General features: G+C 40.7%; 1 protein-coding gene across 2 annotated transcripts in view; it reads left to right on the top strand.

Annotated features, from left to right (window-relative positions):
• Nucleotides 1-12910, top strand: part of COL4A4 (collagen type IV alpha 4 chain) — a 141748-nt gene that overhangs the window by 20705 nt on the left and 108133 nt on the right. For both annotated transcript variants that reach the window (XR_010839234.1, XM_067027016.1), the window contains exons 4-5: nt 1846-1888; nt 8872-8949. Coding sequence is in view for 1 of the 2 variants with exons in the window: in XM_067027016.1 (XP_066883117.1) it covers nt 1846-1888; nt 8872-8949 (121 nt within the window). In the remaining variant the exon portion in view is untranslated. The remainder of the gene's footprint in view (nt 1-1845; nt 1889-8871; nt 8950-12910) is intronic.

The following is a 12910-nucleotide window of genomic DNA, read 5'->3' as shown; positions in this document are numbered from 1 at the left end:
TTGTAAATCAAGTATAATTTTAAAAAAGACAAACACAAAAAAAGAATTGCCTTATTTTTTAAAAAACCTGCTGTATTAAAAAAAAAAAGGTATTGCCTTATTTTTAAATATATTAAGCAGCAGGAGGAACAAATGGGTGATGGGGTGGGGGGAGAAGGGATAGTCACAGGGTTTGAGGTCCCTAAGGGCCACCTCCAAGCCACTCTGCTTCCAGCCTTTTGGGCACCTTATCCAACATTTCTGAGTCAGTCTGCTCTGGTGTAAAATGTGGAAAAACCTACCCTGCCTACAATTTTAATGAGACTATATATACAGAGGCCAGAATTGCTATAAGATGTAACCTGTCCTTATTTACAGATGTCCAAAGTGGTAAAGACCTGATTGAACAACAGTTGTTGTAAATACTTTAATTTGATTTAAAACAGTTTCTTCCCTCTATTTAACACGTCTTTCCCCTTTTTATTTTCTGATTCACCCCCATTACTACACTGAAATGCCACCCTGGCCTTTGCTGGAATTGCCCTGAATTCCAAGAGAAGGGTCACGGAGAAGGGGGACTTCAGTGCGGAGGCCAGTGAGTGTGGGCCGGACCCACCCCCAGTCTCCCATCTCCTAGCCTGGGTCTCAGGCAGAGGCACGTCTCTGTAGGTTTCTGTAATGCTTATCAGCATCTCAGCGCAAGAAGAAGGAGCCGAGGATGGAGAAGTAAGGCTCCTTTGGGCAGGAGGTTTCAGAGAGGAGAAGGCTCTACACGAAGAAAGGGACAAGGGTGGCAGAGAAATCACAGCCCGAGTCTGGGCCCCAGTTCTCCTCCCATCCGAGCTCTGTTTTAAGGATTCAGTGCGATGACGGATGTGGAAGCTCTTGGACAATCGTAAGCCCGAGGCAGACATAACGCACTTTTGAGTGGTTGTCCTGGTCACTCCAGGCTGCTGTGGCAAATGCCATCGACTGGGGGCTTACGGGCAACGCAAATTTATTTCTCAGAGTTCTGGAGGCTGACAGTCGAGATCCGGGTATCAGCATGGGCATGTTATTGTGAGGACGCTCTTCCGGGTTGCAGACTGCTGGCTTCTCATCGTATCCTCACATGGTAGAAGGACTGAGAGAGAGCTCTCCAGGTCCTTTTAGAAGGGGAATAATCCCCTTCACAAGGACTGCCCCCTCATGACCTAATACTCCCAGAGGCCCCACCTCCTAATACTATCACATGGGGGTTAGGATTTCAACCTATGAATTGGGGGAGGACACACACATTCAGTCTTTTTTTGGTTGCATCTTTCCTGTTAAAATTCCTCTATACTAATGACGTTACCCCAGTTGGATTTCTGCCTCACTTATAAGACCCTGAACTACCTAATTCTCCCCTGACTTGTTCGTATTGTTTCCCAAACCGTCTCCCCAGTCCAGTTAGGTTTCTTCCATCCTCCCTCCTTCCGGCTGGTTCCACTTGACAGCGTCCAGGATACACTAGTCTTTGCAGCAGTTCCTGGACAAAGCTGCCTCCTTGCAGCTCCCGTCTAGTTTCATTCTGAGAGGCCTCTCCCTCCACTCACCCGTCCATCCAGGTCCCACCTTCCAAGTGTCCCCACCGTACCCAGCACGATGAAGGCCACACCAAAGGGTGTGAGTACTTGACTGAGTAAAAGGAGGGAAGGTGGTGATGACATCCAGAGAGAGGATAACATTTATCTTGCCACTTGTGACAATCAACTGGCGACAGTAGCCTTATTGGAAACTAAAAAAAAAGGTTTCTGGAGTTAATTCTTGTGTTCTTTTTCTTTTTAGTTTGTTTTGCATTAAAACAAGCAGTTTAAATTAATCTGCGTTTTTGCTTTTTCGTAGGTCGCTCATACTTATTCTCTTTTCTGTACAACATGCGTACGGGGTAAGTCCATTAATGAGCTCTGATTGTACGTTGAAAATTCACTTTATTGAATGAATCATTTTTATGATACTTGTTTAACCATTTTAAAAAATGCAAGTAGAGTTAATTTACAATATTGTGTTAGTTTCAGGTGTACAGCAAAGTGATTCTGTTTATCTATCTATCTATCTCTTGATTCTTTTCCATTATAGGTTATTACAAGATATTTAATGTAGTTCCCTGTGCTATACAGTAGGTCCCTGTTGGTTATCTATTTTATATATACTAGTGTGTATATGTTAATCCCAAACTCCTAATTTATCCCTTCCCTCCTTTCCCGTTTGGTAAGCATAAGTTTTCTGTGTCTGTGAGTCTATTTCTGTTTTGTAAATAAGTTCATTCGTATCATTTTTTTTAGATTCTACATATAAGCAATATCATATAGTTGTCCTTCTCTGGCTTATTTCACTTAGTATGATAATTTCTGGTCCATCCATGTTGCTGCAAATGGCATTATTTCATTCTTTTTTATGGCTAATATACCATTTTACATATATATATATTTATCACATCTTCTTTATCCATTCATCTGTCGATGGACATTTAAGTTGCTTCCATGTCTTGGCTGTTGTAAATAGTGCTGCTATGAACATTGGGGTGCATGTATTTTTTCAAATTAGAGTTTTCTCTGGATAAATGCCCAGAAGTGGGATTGCAGGATCATATGGTAACTCTATTTTCAGTTTTTTAAGGAACCTCCATACTGTTCCTTGTAGTGCCTGCACCAGTTTACATTCCCACCAGCAGTGTAGGAGGGTTCCCTTTTCTCCACACCTTCTCCAGCATTTATTATTTGTAGACTTTTTGATGATGGCCATTCTGACTGGTGTGAGGTGATACCTCATTGTTGTTTTGATTTGCATTTCTCTAATACTTAGAAATATTGAGCATCTTTTCATGTGCCTCTTGGCCATCTGTATGTCTTCTTTGGAGAAATGTCTATTTAGATCTTCTACCCATTTTTTATTTGGTTGTTTGGGGTTTTTTTATATTAAGCTATATGAGCTGTTTGTGTATTTTGGAAATTAATCCCTTATCAGTAGCATCATTTGCAAATATTTTCTCCCAGTCCTTAAGTCTTTTCGTTTTGTTTATGGTTTCTTTTGCTTTGCAAAAGATTTTAAGTTTAATTAGGTCTCATTTGTTTATTTTTGTTTTTATTTCCATTACCCTAGGAGAAAGATCCAAAAAAATATTACTGCGGTTTATGTCAAAAGATGTTTTGCCTATGTTTTCCTCTGGGAGTTTTATAGTATTCTATCTTACATTTAGGTCATTAATCCACTTTGAGTTTATCTTTGTATATGGTGTTAGAGAATGTTCTAATTTTATTCTTTTACATGTAGGTATCCAGTTTACCCAGCAGCACTTATCAAAGAAACTGTCTCTTCTCTACTGTATAGTCTTGCCTCTTTTGTTGTAGAGTAATTGACCATAGTACATGGTTTTATTTCTGGGCTTTCTATCCTGTTAAATTGATGTTTATGTCTGTTTTTGTGCCAGTACCATACTGTTTTGATTACTGTAGCTTTGTAGTATAACCTTAATCCAGGGAGCGTGTTTGCTCCAGCTCTGTTCTTCTCAAGATTGTTTTGGCTATTTGGGGTCTTTTGAGTTTCCATACAAATTAAAAAATTTTTTGTTCTAGTTCTGTGAAAAATGCAATTGGTAAATTGATAGCAATTGCATTGAATCTGTAGATTACCTTGGATAGTATAGTTATTTTGACAACATTGATTCTTTCAATCCAAATACATAGTATATCTTTCCATCTGTTTGTGTCATCTTTGATTTCTTTCTTCAGTGTCTTATAGTTTTCAGAGTACAGGTCTTTTGCCTCCTTAGGTAGGTTTATTCATAGGTATTTTTTTTTCTTTTTGATGTTACGGTAAATGGGGTTGTTTCCTTAATTTCTCTTTCTGATATTTTGTTGTTAGTGTATAGGGATGCAAGAGATTTCTGTGCATTAATTTTGCATCCTGCAACTTTACCAGATTCATTGATGAGCTCTAGTAGTTTTCTGGCAGCATCTTTAGGATTTTCTATGTATAGTATTGTGTCATCTCTGCAAACAGTGACAGTTTTACTTCTTTTTCAACTTGGATTCCTTTCATTTCTTTTTCTTCTCTGATTGCTAGGATTTTCAGAACTATGTTGAGTGTTAAGTGGTGAGAGTGGACATTGCTGATCTTAGAGGAAATACTTTCAGGTTTTTACCATTGAGTATAATGTTAGCTGTGGGTTTGTCATATGTGGCCTTTATTATGTTGAGGTATGTTCCCTCTATGCCCACTTTTCTATAGAGTTTTTTTTTTTTTATCATAAATGGATGTTGAATTTTATCAAAGGCTTTTTCTGCCTGTATTGAGATGATCATATGGTTTTTGTTCTTCAGTTTGTAAATGTGGTATATCACATTGATTTGCAGATATTGAAAAATCCTTGCATCCCTGGGATAAATCCCACTTGATCATGGTATATGATCCTTTTAATGTATTGTTGGAGTTGTTTTGCTGGTATTTTGTTGAGGATTTTTGCCTCTGTGTTCATCAGTGATATTGGCCTATAATTTTCTTGTTTTGTGATATCTTTGTTTGGTTTTGGTATCAGGGTGATGGTGACCTTATAGAATGAGTTCAGAAGTGTTCCTTCCTCTACAATTTTTTGGAATAGTTTCAGAAAGTTAAGTGTCAACTTGTCTCTAAAGGTTTGGGAGAATTGGCCTGTGAAGCCATCTGGTCCTGGACTTCTGTTTGTTGGGAGTTTTTAAATCACACATGCAATTTCAGTACTTGTAATTCATCTGTTCATATTTTCTATTTCTTCCTGGTTCAGTCTTGGGAGATTGTACCTTTCTAAGAATTTGTTCATTTCTTTTAGATTGTCCATTTTATTGGCATATAGTTGCTTGTAGTAGTCTCTTATGATCCTTTGTATTTTTGCAGTGTCAGTTGTAACTTCTCCTTTTTCATTTCTGATTTATTGATTTGAGCCCTCTCCCTTTTTTCTTGATGAGTCTGGCTAATGGTTTATCAATTTTGTTTACCTTTACAGAGAATGAGCTTTTAGTTTCATTGATCTTTTCTCTTGTGTTCTAGTCTCTATTTCATTTATTTCTGCTCTGATCTTTGTGATTTATTTCCTTCCTTTATGATTAAAAAACTTTGGGTTTTGTTCATTCTTTCTGTATTATACTTTTAAACAGTTCACTCTCTGGGATTATTCTCTCATCTGTAAGAATGAAGTGTTGGATTAGATGAACTCTAAGGTTTCTTTTATATTCTACAGTTAAGACTGATTACCAAATTGAATAGCTATTAGAGATTTTTTTTGTTTTATAATATAACCCTTCCTTCAAAACTTTTTTCAGAGTGGGCAGGAAGCAGCTGGGCCATTACAAGATAAATCAAGAAGTATAAGATTAAATTTGAACGTTTTAATTCTGGAGAAGGATAAGCCTAGAACATTCTGTAATAAGCCCTCTTTCTTCTGCCTCCTCGCTAGAGAATCTAAGTTATTAAAGCCAACTTCAGACATTTCTAGGAAATCCTACCAGAGGCAGCCTGTAGTCAGGTTCATCTTGAGAAAGCCAGATTGGTTTAAATCACGCTAGTGAACACACGTCTGTCTATCCATCCGCTAGCTTGGATCCACCCGACCCAACTTTGGTGATTTCAAGTTATCATAGGTCTTTGCAGAGTGAATCAAAATAGAAAGTTGCCATGCATTCTCCTTTCCCTTTTAGTCAGGAGCAAAAGCACATGCATTAAAGAATAGGATGCCCTAGGTTCTTGGCTCTGCCATTGATTCATCTCTTAACCTGTTCAAGACTCAGCTTTCTCCTGTGGGAAGTGGGCATGATAAAATTTGCCCAACTTAGTTCACAGGCATTTCAGAGCATCAACTCAAATAATGAACAGAAACATACTGAAATATTTGTGTGTGAATTATTTTTTCTCTTATCTGACTTTTCTAAGTTTCTTTTGTATTACATTCTTTTTTTCTATTTCAAAAGTCTACAGAGCATTAAATTTTACTTTGTTTATTATGTCTCATATACGTGCATATAACTCCTGAATCAAAGATTATTCTATCATGGACCTTCCTACCAAATTCTGGTATGCGAAGATTCTAGAGATTTCACACAGAGAGTGGCTATACTATAGGTGGGTTTTAAAGGTAGAGAAATAAATTGATGCAATCTCTATGGAAGGCAATTTGTCATTATCTATCAGGATTTTAAATGCACATGCCTATTGACATAGCAATTTCCCTTTTTGGAATTTATCATACATATTTATTCTGACTTATGCATAAAGGTATATGCACAAGAATATTAGTTTAAAGGTAGTGTTTGGTAGCAAAAAAGGGAGATAATGAAATGACCATCAATGAGGACTGATTAAACAAATTATAGTACTTTGTTTGGTGGATAGTCATATGTATTAATTCAGAATGATTAAGTGAGAAAAGCAAGGTACAAAGAAATATACCATTTGGGTAAAAATAAAACAAGGACAAAAATCACCAAAAGTGTGTGTGTGTGTGTGTGTGTGTGTGTGTGTGATCATTGTGTAAATATGCTCATAAATGCCCAGACACGGATTTGAAGAGAGCGATTACCTTTAGGGGAGGGAACTGGGGACCAGAGCTGGAAGATAAAATGTCTTTTTCCAGTACACTATTTTGTACTGTTTGAATTATCATGTGCATATGTTATTTGTTTTGCAAAAAAACCACAATAAAGTAAAAAATGCAAGACTGGTTACTAATCTGGAAGTTAGTAAAATATTTTCTTTAACTTTCTATGCAACAAATATTTGTTTAATAATATCTGAGATAAAATAGATAGTGACTTTTCTTCTCTTTGAAGAAGAATAACACTGGTTTTTGAGAATGCCACTGTATTCCCAGTGAATGTGGTTTATACTTTGGATGTTGAATTGTCTGAGATATTGTCTTGATCTCTTTTTAATGGGATTATACAGTCTGTTTCTGAGCTGCAGTTTCTTCCTCTATAAAGCCCCCCCCCCTTTAAAGTGATGTTTTTTGGGATATGTCTGATGTAGAAGAACTTTGTAGGGTCTAAAATCACCTCGCTTTTTTCTTTTATTGGTCCAAGTCAAAGCTTTACATGTGTTCCTTTATTAGAATTCTGCTAATCTACTTTAAACTGATTCTTGTCTGAAATTTAATTTTGCTACAAACATCTCAATGATCCTTGGCACAATTAGTTTAAAAAAAAACAAACTTGCCTTTATTTTCAAGCCATCTAATCAACTGACCTTCTTTTTTCTCTGGTTGTTTTGATATTTCACTGAACACATAGTAATGAATCCCAACCTTAAATGAACCCAAGTGTTCAGCCTAGTTATTTTAAGTGCTTTCATGCTGTCCTGACCTGGCCCTGAGCATTTAAAAAATTGTTTTTACCTAATCAGGGTTTTGAACTTATTGTTTCTGCATTTATAGATAACAGGGTTCCTCAAAACTCGAGAGGCATATGTTTCTGAAACTTCAAATACATTTTTTTAAACTTACATTATCTAATTGCTTGGCTCTTGTCAAGGTTCAAATTTTTATATACTTTTAATGACCCATAAGCGTTATGTTTATAAAGATGTCTTTTTTATTAACGCTTAATTTAAAGATTTTTTTATTGTGTCCGCACATACTTTTCAAGAAAAAAGAGGTTTTAATTGTATGAGTGAAAAGAAAAATGCATGCTGCTTAGACTCCTTTCCCTCCCATCACGTATACATTTGTATGTATACATTTGTGTATTTCATGTGTACACGTGTATATTCATGTATATTTATGTACATAAGTATGTTTGTATATTTATGTATATATTCTAACAGAACTGTACCTGTTGGCTCAGTTGTTTTATGTTTCCCCGTTATACGTTGGTCTAAAGGCTAAAGTCTACAGTGTTGTTAGTTCTAAGAGATCTATCGCTTATAGAAGTGTGTGGTCCTGTCCACACCCTCGGCTCCTAGCACCGAGAGCTGCTTTACCACACCCTCCCTCTCAACACGCGGCCCTGTCTGTGAACAAATGCTCAGCGCATTTTCACTGCAGGTGCGTGATGCTGGCTGTCGTTAAGGATCTACTTATGGACACAGTTCCTCTGGGACTATACTTCTGTATTGAAGTGACTGATGACTCGCCATATACATAGAATTTGTGAGAAAAAGGGGCTGATTCTTCCCACAGGGCGTGCGTGCGTGCGCGTGTGTTAAAGTTAAGACGAGATGAGACTGTGGGGTCACTCTCTAAAGAGAGTTGAAGAAAAGCTAGCTAAAAGTGGGGAAAGTGCTCGAATTATTCAAGTCCAAGAGCTTTCTGGTTGAGACACACGGTAGAGGGAGCCATCTTGGAGTATTGGCAAATTGTAGGAAGAACCATTTTAATCCGAGTCCAAGGCTGTGACTGCAGTTCTGACCCAGGAGGGCCACCCTGTGGGACACATGCCCTAGCTGATCTTGGAGATAAAGTAAGAGGGTCTTATTGAAAGAAAGCCAAGCTTATAATTTAAACCAGACACCATTGTGATGTCTAGTTGTGTACACAACTACATAGGTAACATTCTAAGATTGGTCACAACTTGGTAAACGAAGTCTTACCGAGAGAGATTGCAGAAGATTCTGATTAAAGCAGAGTAGCTTTAGAAGGAGGGTTTGTTTTTTTTTTTATAATCCTGGCTCACATAAACCTTTATCCTGCTCACATAACCATCAACTCTTTTATTATCAAGCCACAACGTAAGTAAGGTTTTGCCTTTTTATATATCAATATTAGTCTTTTCACAGTTTCAGAGGTAAAATTATACTGTGACATTCTCATGAGTTAGATAAACCAACAGTGCTTGTTATAAGGTATATACCATGCACCCATCGAGGTGATGCATACTGTTAAACTAAAGCAGATTCTTCACTTTCTAGGGTGGAAAGAAGTTTACTGGTCCCTGCGGGGGAAGAGATTGCTCTCTTTGCCAGTGCTTTCCTGAAAAGGGGTCTCGGGTAAGTGATGTAAAAATCAGCATGGGAAATGGGAAATTACTAATCAAAGGGCATAAAGCTTCAGTTACGCAAGATGAATACGTTCTAGAAATCTTCCGTCCAACGTTCTACCCGCTCTCATCAATAATGTTTTGTTCACTTAAAATTTTGTAGAATCACCTTGTACAGAAAGGATCCTGGTGCAGATGGTCCATGCCCGGTCGCCATTATTGATATTCATGTTGTATATCAACATTTTAAAGGCTCTGTCTGAGAAGTTCTGCAGTGAGTTAAAAAAAAAAAACAAAAACACCTGCTTAACTTTGTTTAATGTAGTGTTTCCAGACATTTGACCACATGACTCATTTTTGGACAACACCTATTAAAATCCCGTGGCATAGTGTTCTGTAATCGAAGTGAGAGCTGCGTCTATCATGTGCTTCTCAGGTGCCAGGCCCTGTCCTATGTGCTCAAAATGCTTTAGCTCACTGATCCCTCACAACAACTCTCTTCGCGTCTTATGGTACCATCTTTGCAGAGTGTCAAAGACTTCAGCACAGGGCAATTGAGCATCTTGCTCAAGTCCACCCAGGACGGTGCTCTTGACGTCTACACCCGATTCTCTGCCCTGAGATGCACAGTAACCCTTACAGTATATAGGGTCTCTTACACATTTATTTATGAACCTCTCTCATATATTCTGACAGCAGCAGTTGGCAGGCACTAACTCATCTGTGCTGGAGTATTAGATCAAACCATCCTTTTGATTAAAAATACTCCCACAATCTTATAAGAAAAGAGTATGGTTCAGAAGTTTTGGACAGTTTTTGAGTCAGATCAGTGTTCGTTTTGAAACATGTCCAAATCGATCCCACAGGGCTGTGTGTGACACTCAAAAACCACAAATCAGTAAAGGTGAGTCAACAAGGAGGTGAAATGTTACCTTCCTGAGAGAAAGGACCATTTTTTTCTCCCACAGCATTGCTTTATGGTCACACGAGTTGTGTGATACACGTGCAGGTCCTTCGTTGTGTTCTTGCTGTAAGCAGCTACCTTGTTGAGCTGAAGTTATGGCAGATCGCTTTCTGCTTAAATGGATTTGTTTCTTCTTCAATAAAATTTTGGCGATCAGAATTTATCTCGAGCTTTTTCCAGCCACTTTCATGATATAATTTAAAAACTGCGTTTGCCAGGAAACAAAGTTAGGACCCTAAAAAAGAGCAGAAGTTCTTTAGCTTTTTTCAAGTAGATGGACACAATACTCAGGAAAAAAGCCTGGCATTTGTGTGAGGTTGTCCGTATAAACACGCCAAGATTTTAAGACCCTTTGAGCTTGAGGCCCAAGAAAAATGCAGTGATCAGCTCCATGGCAGGAATGGGATGGCGACAGCAGAAAACAAAGAGGGACAGTTGTTTTGATGAAGCTGGCTAGGTGTGGTCCTCTGATTTAATGATGCCGAAACATTATATTTTTTTGCCGTCACAACTGGATGGAGGGGGGGGGGCGCTACTGGTTCTAGTGAGTCACAGGCCATGGGTGCTCTGCAATATCTACAGTGCACAGGACGGCCCCACGTGAAAGAACTAAAAGAACTAGCCATCCTCAAACGCCAGTAGTGCTGAGGCTGAGAAACCCTGCTTTAATCCTACAGCGACTCTGCAAGGCCAGTAGGATTATTACCAATATTTCCATTGGGCAATACAAGGAGTCTGGATTTCCAAGAATTTTAAATAACTTGCTAGTATGTGGAAGAGGCAGGAACAACCTCCTGGTATTTGCTCTCAGCCCCTGAGTTTGCCCCATGGTCAATGAGAAGAGGATTACACTCAGGTTCAAACACCAGTTTTAGCCTTAACTTTTGGGAGCCCTAGTGGCGGCTTAAATCTGCCCAAGCCTGGCAGTTTCCTCCGCCCAGTTTTCTCATATTTACCTGCTTGGTCTGCTTTGTCTTCTGTGTCCTTGGGCCGTAAAACCGTCGTAAGCATTTGCACGTGTAGAGGATGCTCTGTCTCTCCCATCGCACAGTCTTCAGCGCTGTGGGTCAGGAGGGTTCATGGGAGTGGGCTGCGCCCCGCCCCCGCTGTCTGCGTCCCTGCTTCTGGGTGGTCAGGGGGAGCTGTGTGCTGAGCACCGCCGACCTCTGCCCTTCCTGGCACAGATGGGTCCTTTGTGACGGCACCAGTTGCTGGTGATGTCTTCCAGCTAGGAATTTGGGGGCTTGGCTTGTGCGTACCCGGCGGGTGGTTTGGAGGCGACCGGCCAACTTGCACATCATCTCTCGAGCCGCGGTGACAGCTCAAGGTGAACTATAAAGATAGGAACGTACCGAGTTCCGAGGGTTGAGGCTCTTCCCGAGGCGGCACAGCCCGTGAGTGGAACAGCCAGGCCTTCCTAAGAAGGAAATGATTCCTCTCATATGGTTGAATGGCTGAGCAAGTGGTTTGCTCAGCCCCACGTCAAAACTGCTGTGTCTACAGCGAGGGTTGGGTGCCAGGCTGGCTGAGGGTTTCAACTGGAGCTGGAAGCTGGGGTCTGAGGTGGAGTTGGGATGCGTCAGAGGGCAGGAGCCAAGGGGGGCTCCTTCATCTCACCGCTGTACTGCTGGAGGCTCACAGCCCAGCCGTAACACGTGTTCTCATCAGTAATCACCGTTACCTCCCGTTGGACCGTCTCCTGCTGCATCAGCTGGGCCTCTCACTCTCCCTTGAACATAATCTAAATATTCCCACTCCTCTACCTTTTAATTTTTTTTAAAGGACAATTATAGTAGTTTTTATTGTAATAGTCATATATGCTTATTATAGACCATTTAGGTAATACTGGAAAACTAGAAGGTACAAAATAAATCATCCATGGATTCACTACCGGGAAGCAATCACTCCATATTTATTAATTTTTTGACGTACCACCTCTACCCTTTTCTGGAAAGCCTTCCCACTTCCACTTGGCCTCCATCTTTCCTGCCCTCCTCAAAGGAGCTCAGAAGAGACGCTGCCCCCATAAGGCCTCCTGCCTGTCCCAGCCGGTGTGGATGGGTCCCCCCGTGTGAACCTGCCTCCCTTCCGTGATGCTTCTTGTACCCTGACCTGGAGCTCTGCTTGGGTTCGAGCGTGGATACGCCTGACCCTCTTGATTCGATTGTCAGCCCATGCTCCTTTTTTTTTTTTTTTTTTTTTTTTTTTTGCGGTATGCGGGCCTCTCACTGCTGTGGTCCCTCCCGTTGCGGAGCACAGGCTCCGGACGCACAGGCTCAGCAGCCATGGCTCACGGGCTTAGTTGCTCCGCGGCATGTGGGATCTTCCCGGACCAGGGCACGAACCCGTGTCTCCTACATCGGCAGGCGGATTCTCAAACACTGCGCCACCAGGGAAGCCCCAGCCCATGCTCCTTAAAGGGGGCGGTGTGGACACGTGCGAAATGTTTCTGCTGGCTCCCGGCCCATCGTGGATGCTCTAGAAATAGAAGTTGCCTGTGTTTGTTTGTCCTCTTTGAGAGATGGGGGTCATGTTTTGGTATTTCTTTGAGGTGATCACAGTAGATGGCACCTAATAGGTAGTCAATACACATAAATCAATCACTTAAAATTCAGAGTTCAGCCTGGACAGGATTTGAGAGCCTGAGCCGGTGGCCACGTGCAGCATATACGTGGGGACACCCGCCAAGGCCAAGGGAAAGGGGAATGGAATTAGTGGGAAGTCTCTCCCCTGAGTCTTTTTTCCCCACACACAACGTGTAAACCTGTTAGTAAGTGACCGTCTCACAGAGTTCAGATTTTCTTGGAATTTCAGCTAAGGCCAGAAATAAGCACTTGGAGCCACAGAAAGGAGCATGGCCGTTGCTGTACTCAGACCTTTGAAAGGTGCGGTAGCATCCTGCCTTCTCCGTGTGGGGCACTGGGGATTACCCCTTTGGTCTTTTTGGCTTTCGGAGCCCTCACCTGGGAAATAAGGGCTTGTACTGGACGGCTGGTCCCGTCCCTCC

Source organism: Kogia breviceps, chromosome 2 (assembly GCF_026419965.1).
Source record: "Kogia breviceps isolate mKogBre1 chromosome 2, mKogBre1 haplotype 1, whole genome shotgun sequence".
Lineage (NCBI taxonomy): Eukaryota > Metazoa > Chordata > Mammalia > Artiodactyla > Physeteridae > Kogia > Kogia breviceps.
This window is presented reverse-complemented; position numbering and strand designations above follow the sequence as displayed.